General features: G+C 46.7%; 1 protein-coding gene across 1 annotated transcript in view; it reads right to left on the bottom strand.

Moving 5' to 3' along the window:
- Positions 1 to 15,000, bottom strand: part of grip1 (glutamate receptor interacting protein 1) — a 120,187-nt gene that overhangs the window by 100,540 nt on the left and 4,647 nt on the right. The window contains 1 exon segment of the mRNA XM_076302621.1: positions 9,618 to 9,698. Within this exon segment, the coding sequence (XP_076158736.1) occupies positions 9,618 to 9,698 (81 nt within the window).

Below are 15,000 nucleotides of genomic sequence, written 5' to 3'. Positions count from 1 at the left end.
TCAAATCAGATCAAATTAAAATGATTAAAATCACCTTATGAGCTGGACTTGACTGTCAGTTTAGTGCCATCACTGAGAGATGCCCTGACACAGCAAAAGGGCTTTAACAAAACTGCATTCTTGAATTTGTACTCTTGTATTTGTTAGCACAGAAATGTTGGTGTTTGTGCAAAATTTAGTATCAGTCATGCTAATAGGATATTAATTGATCCTTATTAATGATATTAGTGGAAACAACATATTTAAGAAAAAAAGGTCTCAATTATTTACTTAAAACTGAAGCATTCGAGAAAAATAAATAAGAACTATGTGCTCTACACCTCTCATTATCATTAAAACTACAAGATATTAACCTTGACGATATATATTGCAAAACACCTAAAGCACACATGCTTACCTGCACACACATCCAAACATACACACAAACCCGGGTGATATGTCATCTAACACTGGGCATATTACAGCCCATCCTATTCTGCTGCCAGACGGCAGACCACAGAAACCGCACAACCCATTCATCACTGAGAGAGAGCCTGGTTATGCAGCTGCACCGTGGGGCCTGGCCATAGCTGGCCTGGTTATGCAGCTGCACCGTGGGGCCTGGCCATAGCTGGCCTGGTTATGTAGCTGCACTGTGGGGCCTGCTCATAGCTGGCCTGGTCACCCAGCTGCGCCATGGGGCTCAGCACAGGTCCTGGTTATGCAGCTGTGCAGTGAGGCCCACTAAAGGTCACTGCAGATGGGAGCCCATGGAAGTTTCCGTGAAAAAGGGGAGCGGTCAGTCCAGGTCAGGATAACTCCAAGTCTGACAGTGAGGAGGGGGATAGAGGGGAGTGAGTCCATTGAGATCCAGGTTCAATTAAGTTCAGTAACCCCCCCCCCCCCCCACACACACACACACACACACACACAAAAACAGACTCACACACCCCCAGAGGACTGTCTCTGGCTCAGTTGTAGAGTTGGGGTACCTGGGGGGAAGGGGACTGGAGAGGGGGACTGGAGAAGGCATGTGGTCTGTAGCACAACTGAGCAATGTGTTCACGCTCACTTAGTCTCCACATTGATCACCCTCTGGCACGCGCCAGCTCCTCTCTCCGTTTGGCTCTTTTCCTCCAACTCCCCACTACTAGGCACTCACACACACAAACACGTTTGCACACACCTGCACACACACAGACACGCACACACACACACTTTTCCGTCTCTATTCTGCATGCCACACTTATTCCTCAGCAGGTCTCCCGAGGCATACCCCCCCCCCCCCCCTCCTCACCCCCGAGTTGCCATGGTGACTCGACGAGCTGTCGAGCAGGGCTGGCAGCTGACGGATTGGCGACGCGGGGCAGGGAGACGGAGGGAGATCAAAATGGGCATGGAGAGGTCTGTGGCCCCAGATAGATGGATGAAGAAATGAAGAAAGGAAGAAAGAAAGAAAGAAATAAAGAAAGAACGCACAAAAGACCAAGAGCAAAAGAGACAAGTTTGGGGAGAGAGAGACCAAGGAGGAGAGTGTGTGGGTGAGAGAGAGAGAATTAGAAAGTGTGCGAAATGGAGAGTGTGAGGGACCGAGGCGACCACCCCACGTTTAGGGAGATGCGCCACTGGATTAGGTGGTGTTGAGGGAAGGCAGGCCTAGCCAGATGAATTTCGCTCCGCCTAGCTCCACTCATCCATCTGGAACCGATCCATTGAAGTGTTGCTTCAGAAGGCTGGACCTAATCAAAAAATGCTTGCATATGATTGAATAAGCCACTTGTCCGTCATCTATTGACGTGCTACTTCAACCACTCACATCGAAGCCAACCCGTGACGCTGATAACAGTCTCACAGTCGCTTCTACGCTATGTCACATCTATGAAACTCCCGCCCTGCGTCCTGATTGGCTAAACCATAAAGTTGGTTGGAGAAATCACTCTCAGTGGAAGAGGTTCCAGATGGATGTGAGTGAAGCTAGGCGGAGCTAAGCGGAACGACATTCATCTGGCTAGGGCCAGGTTAGGAGACAGCAGTTCCGTACAAAAATATAATTTATTTTGTCCATAAGCAAACAGGCAGATCCAGGAGCACAATTGGAGTCCAAACATGAAATGGGTTCTTCAGTCTACAAACAAACCGTGCCATAAAACTAGGCACCAGGAAGCTACTCTTTTCAGGCCACCTGTCCAAACAAGGCGACCTCACTTAATCCTTGCCTCACAGCAAGGTTAACTTCACATTTAAACAAACAAACATTAAACTCTACGACTTCCCTGATTTCTGGACCTCAAGCTCTTTCGTGTGTCTTCCTGGTTCTCCTGTGTTTCCAGTCTATTATGTCTTTCTCTGTGTGAAATAAGCCGTCCTTAATAGGCCAGCCAATTACACCAATCAGGATGTTGGGCTAAACCATTGTAAAAGGGTGACTGTCTACACCATTATACCCACACAGCTAAAATCACAAATAGTACAAAGTACACACACAATACAAACACAGGAAAAGGGGCATGCAGGTGAAAGTGTGGTCGCAAAGTCTGTATTGCACACAGCAGTCTTTTCACAGTTCATATAGGACGGTAGACAGGTGGTAAAAGGAGGGGGCTTCTTTTTCACAGAGAGAGAGTGATGGCGGATAAGGGGATATATATATATATATAGAGAGAGAGAGAGAGAGAGGAGAGGGGGGGGTTGTAAAGGCGAATGACTTATGGCTATGACTCTGAGCTGTAAGCATATGTGATTGATCTCTGAGTGGCTGCGGTGGGAGTAGTGATGACTCCCACACAGAAACACAGCATTCCCAAGCAACTCATTTCCAACACACACACTGGTCTAAACCACCGTCTAAAAGTCCCTCTTCGATGAGTTCTAAAGCAAACGCATTGCTAGGAAACGCCGTATTCAGAAGCGAACACGCAACACTTCCTAGTGACACTAGAATGAGCTAATTAACTGATAATCCACTGGAAACAAATGGATGCTTTACTCTGACATTTGAATGGCGCTTGGAGATCCCTCTAATAACTAATGGTGTGTGTGTGTCTATGTGTGTGTGTGTGTGTGTGTGTGTGTCTGTGTGTGTGTGTGTGTGTGTGTGTGTGTGTCTGTGTGATACTAGCAACCATGAACAAAAACATGACTTTGGACTTGGACAACTTGGCAAGATGAAACACAAACAATCACAATCACAGACACAGACAGAGACACACACACGTGGAAGACATGCATAGATAAACTCAAACATGTGTGTGTGTGTGTGTGTGTGTGTGTGAGTATGATTTCACCGTATGCTGAGCAAGAGCTCAACAGTAGGTGGGTGGTCTCTCTTTCAGTACCAGAAATCAACAATTACAGAACTGTAGTTCAACTTTAATCTGTGAGTCTGTGAGTGTGTGTGTGTGTGTGTGTGTGTGTGTGTGTGTGTGTGTTTGTGTGAGTGTATTTGCATATCATAGCCACCATACTTTCTCTCTCTTTCTCTCTCTGTCTCTCTCACACACACACACATACATATACACACACACAACTTTGTGACACTCTGGAAGCTATCTTCCGCTCTATATATAAACCCAGTGCCCAGATTACCATATGACTACATCAAAGGACTGTGCAATTTGTTCGTGGCAATTCATCACACTAATAGCCAGAGAGATTATTAGTTGTCAGCTCTGGACACTCTCATGTTTGCTCTCCATAATGGATTGTCACTCTGCTGGAGTTCAATCAAGTATGTGGGAAATATCATCAGAAGATGAGGGGGGGGGGGTGGGCTGGGGGGCCCTTTGATGGTGGTGTTGCCGGTGGTGGCAGTGGTGTGTGTGTGTGTGTGAGAGGGAGATAGAAAGAGAGAGAGTTAGTGTGAGTGTGTATCTGTGTGTGTGTGTGTGTGTGTGTGTGTGTGTGGTGTGTGTGAGAGAGAGATAGAAAGAGAGAGTTAGTGTGAGTGTGTATCTGTGTGTGTGTGTGTGTGTGTGTGTGTGTATGGTGTGTGTGTGAGAGTGAGAGAGAGATAGAAAGAGAGAGAGTTAGTGTGAGTGTGTATGTGTGTGTGTGTGTGTGTGTGTGTGTGTGTGTGTGTGTACATGTCAAGACACTTCAGCAGCTCTACTTGGCTAGTGTGTTGCCATAATGGTGCTCAAGGGTGTCCTGTCTAGACAAGGCGCACATGTGATTAATTATCTACTGTTAAAAATATATCAATTTTTTTTGTAACCGTAATAATCATTATTCAATATTGACGAATTTCACAAAATAATTGTGATAATGTGCACGCACACACACACACACAAAACCTTAACCAGACACGCACACACAGTCAAACACACACATAAATGAATCAATATGAAACACTTCGCCGTGAAACACTACCCCATCTTCCCACCTTTGTTCTGGGTGCCAGTCAAACTGAGCATGCTCGGTGGAACATGCGGCGGCTGGGTGCCAGTCAAACTGAGCATGCTCGGTGGAACATGCGGCGGCTGGGTGCCAGTCAAACTGAGCATGCTCGGTGGAACATGCGGCGGCTGCCTCGCAAACGTGAGGTCGGTCCTCCCACCATCTGTTCAGAGTCTGATGTCTCCTGCTGCACCCACGCAAAAGTGTGTGTGTGTGCGTGCATGTGTGTGTGTGCGTGTGTGCGCATGTGTGTGCGTATGTGTGTGTGTGTGTGTGTGTGTGTATCTACACATAGGAGAACTGAGGGCAGAGAGAGGTTGTCAGCAGTCATTATCATGGACAAGCGCTTTGTGAGGTGCACAATGTATGCAAGGTGTGTGTATGTATGCGTGGGAGTGGAGTGTGTGTGTGTGTGTGTGTGTGTGTGTGTGAGAGAGTTCTTCTGTGTGTGTGTGTGTGTGTGTGTGTGTGTGTGTGTGTGTGTGTGTGTGTAAGAGAGTTCCTCTGGGTGTGTGCTGGACTGGAAGGTGTGTGTATGTGTGCATATTTGTGGAGAGACAGAAAGAAAAGAGGCAGAAAGAAGAAAAGACCGAGATGTAAACACCAGGGCTACACAGACAAAGAGGAGAGGGGAGCACCAAGACATGCAGAAGGGAGAGAATAAACAAGAGAGAAAGAGAGAGAACGAGAGAGAGAGAGAAACAGAGAGAGCCTCAGAAGCAGAGAAAATGTATTCAAGAGCCAGAGAGAGAGAGAGAGAGAGAGAGAGAGAGAGAGACAAAGAGACAGAGAGATAGAGATGGAGAGGTGAAGACAATAGAGAGAAATATTCTATGCGAGAGAGAGAAATTCAAAAAGAGAGAGAAAAGGAAAGAAATAAAAGAGAGAGAGACAGAGAGAGAGAGAGAGAGAGAAAGAGAGACAGAACTGCTGAGAGAAGCACAGCCCTGTGGGAGAGAAAGTTCCGCCAGGTTCCGCTGCAGCATTTATTACGACTGTCTCACACGGAGGCTGAAATATGGAGTGACAGGGCTGCACTCCTCCACCCCTCCCTCCTCTTTCATCCCTCTCTTCCTACCCTCACTCACCCCCATGAGAGACCCCCCCCATTCACGAACACACGCACGCACGCCACACCGATGCCAGCACTGTGGAAGCCTCCCACTCACTTAAATCATTACAATAACACCTTAGCAAACAGTGGGGAGGAGAGACCTGTAGACTACACACACACACACACACACACACACACACACACACACACACACACACGTCAGGTTGAATCAGTGCAGCACAGCCCCACTCCAGCATGGGGAGACGTGAGGGTGTGGCTGCAGGCTCGGCGCAGCACTAGTATACAACACTGAAATGAGCATCTGCACACACACCCAGCCCAGCGCTGGCCCAGAGTTGGCCCCGACGTGGCTGGGATCTGGGCCAGGTGACAGGGTGCTTTAGATGGGCCGCTTGAAGGATGGCGCAGACTGAATACAGCTGAATGAATTGCGTGTGTGCGATTCCCCTCAGAGTGTTTAGTTGGCTGGTCTTTTAATCACTTATAATGATGTATAGCACACAGGGAGGTGAACAAATGGGTCTCCATACACCCAGCAGCAAGCAAACAAACCACTATCAGTTTACTCTGAAGCCGACTCTGGCTCCGATCAGGCCCAGATGTGCCAGTTTTAGTGTCCAATCGGTCACAGCGCATTACAGGATATAGGAGATTGGGCGAAATATCTGACTGATCTTCTATGACCTTCCTTCTAAATCCGCACGTGTCACCCAGTAGCTTGACCTCCAGCTGACGTATGAGGGAGCCTCTCAGAATCGCTGAGTCACTCTGTGTCGCACTCTGCCCTTAGCCCTCCCCCCCCCCCCCCCTCTCTCTCTCTAGATGCCGCTATGCTAACCGCTAGTGCTACAATTATGTGTAGGAGTTCATAACTGCACAGGGCTTTGGGCTTCTACTACCCCCATCCCCACTCCATGTCCACGGCCAACTGCTAGCCGCAGAGCACTAATCGCTAATCACTCCACACTAATTGCGGCTCGTTGCTCTGGCGCCACTGTGCAGGACGGCGAGGCCATTTTGGGCCAGCGCTTTGCATCACGACAACGACTGGCTCTCGAACTACGCACCACACACACCACAAACACACACAAACACACACCACAAATACACACAAACACACACACACACACACAAAATCATCTACTTCCTGCCCACCAGCAGCTGCGGTCCGGCGCCCACGATCTGACCGGCCTCCCATGTTGCATGTTAGCCACAGCTGCGCGGCAGGGTGAGGCTGTCAGCTGGACTCAGCCGCGGAGGCGCGCTATTGCACACAACTTAGCGTGAGAAAAGGACCATTAGGGGGTTTTGGATAAGAAGTTCAACTGGCAGCGCGGCGTAAAAAAGTAATGACTGGGAGATTATCTTTTTTTTTGTGATGGCAATTTGGTAGAGCGGTTTCATGAACGGCTTCCTCTTTTTGGCTTTTTATCTTCCTTGCGTTCTCTCTGAAGAGGAAGATGAAAGATGGGAAGAGAGAGAAAAAGACCGGGGGTGGTTTGAGAATCTAAAACAAACACCTGATTCTTTTCAGCTTTGGCTCTACCCCCCCCCCCCCCCACACCTTTCCCCTCATGTTCTTTCGCTCGCTCTGTGTAAGAGTTTTTCGAGGTGTGAGGAGAAAATCCTGAAAATCCACCCGACTCGACTTCACCTGCGGCTCCTTCTCCTGCCTCTCATCCAATCATGGAGAGCTGGGAGAGTGGGGGGTGGGGGGTACGGTGGGGTGGGGGTGTGCGGCTGTAACCCCCGTCCACCAGCAAAGAGAGTGCGAGGAGCCATCCCTCTGTCCTGCCATATATATATTTAACCAGCACTCTGAAAAATTCAACACGGCTACCCGCTCAGAATGCATTAGTGGTCTTTGGAGAAAGAAAGAGACAGAGCGAGGGAAGGAGAGAGAGAGATGAGGATAAATAAGGAGTGAGAGAAAAGAGAGAGAGAGAGATCAGGAGGCCAGAAATCTCAAACAGAGACGGAAATAAAGAGCTGTTTTGTCCCTCCTCCTCCAGGAAGTCATATTTAATGCAAAGCTCCTTTAAAAGAGCGGAGATGATTTATTTGGCAAATAACTCACAGAGGCTCTGGCGTCTAGCGAGTCTTACAAGTGGAATCAGCCTATCGAATGAGTAAAAACACCAAGAAGACCTGGGACAAACAGGGCCGTCAATCCCCAGTTATTAACACTGAGACCAGAGGCAAACAGCAAGAGCAGGGGCCATCAGGAGACAAGAGTGACCAGCAGAGAGCAGAGAGATGGGGCCGAGGGGTCTCAACGGAGAGACTCAGTCTCTGCCACACAGAAAACATGAGAATCATGCAGATGCAACACAAGTGCGTGTGCGCACACACACACGCACGCACACACACACGCACGCACGCGCACACACAACCGCACACACACCCGCACACACACACACATAAATAAATACAAAGACAGACAATGCCATATACAAACTTGTAACATATATGTTGGAGAAAAGGCAGAGGCAGTAGGCGTCACATTTCAAGTGAAAAACCAGAGGTCAGTCAAAGACGAATGATTCCCACAGAATCAATGGGGCCTCAATAGCAACTTGAGAATCTCTGCAGAGCTGGAACATATACGTGACTGAAAATAACAAATGGCAAACAACAACACACAACAGTAACACCATAGACACACACACACACACACACACACACACACACACACACACACACACACACACAAAAACACTCTCAACATCATGCCGCACACACATACTGTACACAGTCTCACTTCCTCGACATCATGACACACACACACACACACACACACACACACACACACACACACACACACACACACACACACACACACACACACATCCCCATCTCTGAGTCTCACAGTGGTGATCCTCCATTAAGTGGGCTGATTATGGGTGTGTGAGCGGAGACAGCTCTCTGATGGCTCTCTCGCACCGTATGCTATTTTCCCAGTTATGCCAGCCCACAGTGTGCCACCACCGTCTCCCCTCACCCATTTATTTGTCTTTCTTACACCCCCCCCCCACACACACACACCCCCATCACCCATTTATTTGTCTTTCTTGTCCCGCCCCCCCCACACACACATCACCCATTTATTTGTCTTTCTTGTCCCCCCCCCCCCCCACACACACACATCACCTATTTATTTGTCTTTCTTGTCCCCACACACACATACATATCACCTCTTTCTTTCTCACACCCACAGAAAAACAAGCAGTTATTTTTTTCTGTCAAGTGTTAACATCTCCATTGGGCCAGACAGCAGATGTGTTGTGCCAAAGCCTGTGTCAGTGTCTGTTGCGTGTGTGTGTATGTGTGTATGTTGTGCCAAACTTGTTGAAGTATCTGTAAGGTGTGTGTGTGTGTACTGTATGTGTGTGTGTGTGTGTGTGTGTGTGTGTGTGTGTGTGTGTGTGTGTACACTGTATGTGTGTGTGTGTGTGTGTGTTGTATGTGTGTGTGTGTGTGTACTGTATGTGTGTGTGTACTGTATGTGTGTGTGTGTGTGTGTGTGTGTGTGTGTGGCAGTGAGGTCAGTGTGATTTGTGAAGAGTGGCTCCGGCCACCCCAGCGCTCGTTTATCTGCCCGCGCCGCTGAAGAGATCGCCGCAACAACACACATCACGCTCGGAATTCTGCTGCCGCATTGGAATGTTTCAACTGAGGATCCTTCCAAGAAACCACTATCTCTTGCCCTCAGCTATACACAGACAAACACACACACACACACACACACACACACACACACACACACACAGACACACAATTTCACAACATAGTCTTCTAATTAATCTCACACACTCAAACAACACAAACAGATATCAGTAATCCTGTTTAAACCACAAATACACACAGACACAGTCCTGGACTCCAATGCCTGTAAACAGCACAAACAACATAAGCATAATCAGACAAATTTGTGCATGCTCACACACAAGTAATCACACACACACACACACACACACACACAAACACACAAACACACTGAAGCGGATGGCAGCAGAGGTTTTTTCTCTTTGTCCTCATTAGGGTTCATAAATCTTTCAGTTACATCCCCTTAGCGGAAGCATTATCCATCACAACACACTTGCTAATGGGGGAGTCTGCTTCAGTCAAAGGTCAAAAGGTCACTAGGGGTCAGAGGGGGGTGTGTTACCTGGGATACTCTGTCTCCTGATGGCCAGGGCCCCATCAGGTGGCCGGGAGGAGTTGGAGTGTTTCGTGTACGGCCCCTCATCTGAAAAACACACACACACGCACACACACACAAGCAAACACAGCAGAGATTAGACCTCATCACACACTCACACAGGCACACACAACCATCATCACCCCCTGTCACAATGCCTCCTTAGAAACACACGCGTGCCACACAGCGTTGATTAGACCACATCATACGCACACACGCACACACACACACACTTGTGCCAAACATTCATGCACGCACCCGCGTGCGCACACTCACACGTGCAGATAGTGGCAGTAATTTAGTCCTTATTTACTGGACAAACAAACATGGGCTGCTTCTGTGCAGTCAAGGAAAAATGACTGATATGCTTCTGTGCCAGAATAATGACACACGCACACACACTCTTTCATACACACATAAACACACACTCACAAAACCTATTAGCTGACTGAGGGAACAAATGTGATTTTGAATGACAATACTGCAGTATATTTGAATGTGTGGGTGCATGTTTGTCTGTGTGTGTTTGTGGTGAGTGTGTGCGCATACACACACACACTCAGTGACCATTCTTGCTACCCACCACTCATACTGCTTCTGTGCCGCAGAGAGGAATATGCAAGCAAGGAAGCAAACACACACACACACACACACACACACACACACACATACACATCACTTACACACAGTCCTATTCTACTATATCACTAGATGAATATAAGTCTTAATAGTAACTGAGGATGTATTCTTACATACAAAATACATACATCACTCAGACACACACACACACACCCATTTGTCTGTCTGCCTGTTGTCTGCCTCTGTCTCTGAGCCACTGTGGGTGTTCAGTGCACAGGGGCAGGTGTGCATGCGTGAGGTGTTTTATAGAGAGAAAGACAATTATTAAAAAAGCTCTGACATTAAGCTCACACCCTTGGGCAAGAGTGTGTGTGTGTGTGTGTGTGTGTGTGTGTGTGTGTGTGTGTGTGTGTATGTGTGTGTGTGTGTTAACGAGAAGTGCCTTTGATTGCTCTAGGCTCCATCTATTCTTACAGTGAGCATGCCAGTGAGCATGGTGTCTCTCTCTCACACACACTCACTTACCTTGGCCAATGGTGTGAGAGCACAGACACACACAACAGACACACACACACACAGACACGGACACAGACACACCAGCATCTGATTAAACCATTCATCATAGAGAACCTCCCAGAAATACAACAGAGTGTAGCCACAACACAGTTCTGCAGCTAACCTAATAAACACACACACACACACACACACGCCACACACACATACGCTACACACTCCAATTGTCATGCTCTTAACCCTTCAAATTGTTCCTTTATATAAGAAAATACAGCATGCCAATTTTATGCCAATAACATAATAATTACTGGTAGCTCAATAGCTTGAGATGAATTTTGAGATGATTTTCTGTTTGATGAATTTCATAAAAACAGATAATTTGAATTGGTGTTGTAACTGGATAGTAAAATTCCAAAACAATCTCCATAAAAGCATCTAATGCACCATATATTCCTAAATATGTATTTTAGATACATATCTCAGTTTACTTATTGTAGAAACTAAATCCAAATTAATTCATCCATGACCCGGTTTAGCAGATTTACCTTTCCTGGTGGTTATTGTTTGGGTTTAGAGCACATTTTTTGGTCTTCATTAAAACATTCAAACAATTGTATCCACGGAACGCCAAATATGTGCCACAAAACTGTATGAGGAAAAGGCACCTTCACCATTCCTTGCTCAGCTTTGCTTGCAGTTGTGTTGTGTACCAAGAGCAAAATCATGGCAAAAACAAGAAGTGAAGTTTATTTGATTGGTTCCATCATACCAGAATTTGTTGGATCAAATCTGCCATCTATTAGAATGGAAGATCACTGACAGATCTATCCACACTGCAAAAATTCAACACTGGCTGCTGAGCATCAGAAATGAGAGATTGTTGAAAACTTTGTGCTTTTTTTGAGATTGTTGTCATTGTTTTCATGTCAGTGTTGCTCTGATTTCAATAAAATGTAGTTCATTTGCAGCAACTTTTAATATTACTTGCATAACGCAGCACAGCTTAACATAGGCAATCTTCCAAATGATTGAGCTACCTCTAAATATTTTTACCTCTAAAAAATTTTTTTTGTCAAAATTTTTGCATATTTCTAATTTTGAAGGACCACCCTACTACACACACACACACACACACACACACACACACACACACACACACACACACACACACACACGAGAGAGAGACCACAAAGAGAAAAGGCTATAGGTGCAGCTTGTCTTGGCATGACGCCAACCAACCCGTCTGCCCAAAAGAGCATCTCCAAGCGTCTCAAAGCAGCCTGGAGCAAGTATCAAACAGGGGAGCAGTTCAGCAGGATCCTACACTGCAAAGCACCTCCACGGGCAGTCCCACAGCACGCCGGTTCTCAAGAGAATACACCTACTGTGGGTTCTGCAGGTGCTGAATGAGAACAATATGCAGAACTTTGGACTGCAATCATAGGGGGGGGAGGGGGGGGGGATTCATAGAGGGGCTTAAATGTCATTGGAGTTTGAAGTTTCTAAACCAATAAGTCACTCCATGAATGCACATGTTGAATATTTATAGAAAATAAAGAACTCAATAATTCCAGATCCCCACTCTTCTTCAGCACACACTCACGTATACATACACACACACACACACACACACACACACACACACACACAGGTGTGGTGGATTGATTTAGCAGATGCGCGTTGGCATTCTGCCGCTGCGGCTGAAGTGTGAGGAGATTGGATGTGTCACTGCAGCGCCAGCTCCCCTCTCCTCTCCTTCCCACTGTCACTGCAAAGCTAAGCCACAGCGGAGGGGGATCACACACACACACACACACTCACTCACACACACACTCACTCACACACACACACACACACACACTCACTCACACACTCTCTCTCACACACACTCACTCACACATTCTCTCACACACACACACTCACTCACTCACACACACACTCACTCACACACTCACTCACACACACTCACTCACTCACACACACTCACTCACACACACACACTTTATGAAGTAGCCTCATCAGGTATGCCCAAGGATGCTTTGGCAAAGTCGAAAAGTTCAGCCTTGACAGCACTCTACTGTGGTGTGGAAGAAAGCGTGCGTGTGTGGGTCTACGTGTGTTTGTGTGCAAGTGTCTGTGTGTGTGTGTGTACTGCTGAAAGAATGAGCATGTAAGCGAGACATGTCTGGGAAAGTGTGTGCATAAGTGACAGAGTGTGTGTATGTATCTATGAAGAAGTGTGTATGATTGACAGTGTACGCAAATTTATGACTGTGAGTGTGTGTGTGTGTTGTGTTAAAGGATTTCCTTTGCAGTACAAACATGTTACAAAAAAAATGCGTGGTTGTGTGAAAGACCGTATGCATAATAATGTGTGTGTGTGTAAATGTGTGACTGAGGATCTCCACAACAAGCCTAGCAAGTAAAATATGCGTGTGTATGAGTATTTGTGTGTGTGTGTGTGAGTGTATGTGTATGTGTATGTGTGTGTGTGAATGTGTGTGTGTCGAGCTGCACTCTGGGCTTTCTGTGACCTTCAGCACCCCACTGGCTCAGGCTCAGTTGTCCCTGACCAGTTTGCAGTCCTGAGCTGCTACTTCTATTAAAAACACATCCCATAATACTCGGGACTGTCCGTTGGCCAGGCAACCATCTGGGCGGATGGCAGATTGTGACAGTAAATACAGAGCACAGCATTCTCGTGGAACCTTCAGAGAACTCGGCACAACTCAGCATATGTAGTTACGCCTGTATACACATTCTCCCTCTCTCTCTGAGCATGTATGAATGAGTTTCTGTATACGACTGATTTCCTGTCTGTGTGTGTGTGTGTGTGTGTGTGTGTGTGTGTGTGTTAGCACAGCCAAGTTGTTGATTTCCCAGCAGATGGGGAAGGGGTGTGTGCAAGTGCTGTACAATTTGTCTGTGACACTGGCGAATCGACAACCTCCACATAAACTTGCTTGCTTGCCCTGAATATGTCTGTGTGTGTGTGTGTAGTGTGTTTGTGTCAGTGTGTAGTGTGTGTAGTGTGTGTGTGTGTCTGTGTGTAGTATGTGTGTGTCAGTGTGTAGTGGGTGTGTAGTGTGTGTGTGTCAGTGTGTAGTGTGTGTGTGCGTAGTGTGTGTGTGTCAGTGTGTAGTGTGTGTGTGTGTCAGTGTGTAGTGTGTGTCAGTGTATAGTGTGTGTGTGTCTGTGTGTAGTGTGTAGTGTGTAGTGTGTGTGTGTAGTGTGTGTGTGTGTGTGAGAGAGATCCACTATGCACATTCTGCTCATTCAAACATGTGTGAAACCCCTTCAGATCACCCCTACACAGCTCATTGCAGTCTCTCTCGAGGGGAATGTCTGCAGTATGTATTCAGACCCACCCAATAAACTCATCCCAATGTCACAGCAGAAATGTAAAACATGGAAACACCTTGTTTACGCAACTGGTGATGGGCCTTTTAAGATCATCATTATGAGGGCAGGAGTTAAATGCCAACGCACACATGCACTAGAGCCAAGAAATCAATGGTTCTTGAAGAGACACTTTGGGGGACTGAATTGATGCCTGAATGCATTTGCGTGGAAGGTTCATTCCATTATCAGCTCAGTTTATCTTTTGTGTGTGTTTGTGTGTGTGTGTGTGTGTGTGTGTGTGTCGTCGGGTAATCAGGGGCAATTGTGACATTGCAGGGATTTTTATTATTGCGATGTCAATACTTGCTTGCTTCTTCTGCACCAGCACCCATCTTGCTTCCCTTGTAAAATGTTTGTAGGCCTACTGCAAAACCCAGAATATTTATTTGTATGGAGACCTACTTGTAACATGTTTTCTACTGCACAATAGTGCTGCCGCGATTAGTCGACTTAATCGACCTAATCGAGCATGAAAATTAGTCAACGGCAAATTTTGTCGTTTTACTATTGACCACCTATTTATTTTTGGTCTCCCGTCTCAAATGGCTCACTGAAATGTTATTAACTCTAGAAAAGGACGACTGTCTTTGGATGTTAAACAGGCTACTTAGACTTTGGCAGTCATGTTTTAAACCCTGCTAAGGTCACAAGTGGAAACGCATGTAGCAAAGCTGCGTGCCTGCCTGCTTTCAGCGCGATTCATTATTAGGCAGTTAAGCGGGGGAGCTTAAGCTAGTACGCTAGTCCAGACTCTGACTAATATAGTATTGTGGAAATTGCAATAAATGAAGTGAAGAGAGTGGCTCACGTTGACAACGCAAAGGCGTGTGCGTGTTATTTCCCATGTTCAATAAGT

Source organism: Alosa pseudoharengus, unplaced genomic scaffold, assembly GCF_046254945.1.
Source record: "Alosa pseudoharengus isolate Yale_2024_CS ecotype anadromous, Long Island Sound unplaced genomic scaffold, YU_APseudo_1.1 YU_APseudo_1.1_scf_24, whole genome shotgun sequence".
In the NCBI taxonomy this organism is placed as follows: Eukaryota; Metazoa; Chordata; class Actinopteri; order Clupeiformes; family Clupeidae; genus Alosa; species Alosa pseudoharengus.
This window is presented reverse-complemented; position numbering and strand designations above follow the sequence as displayed.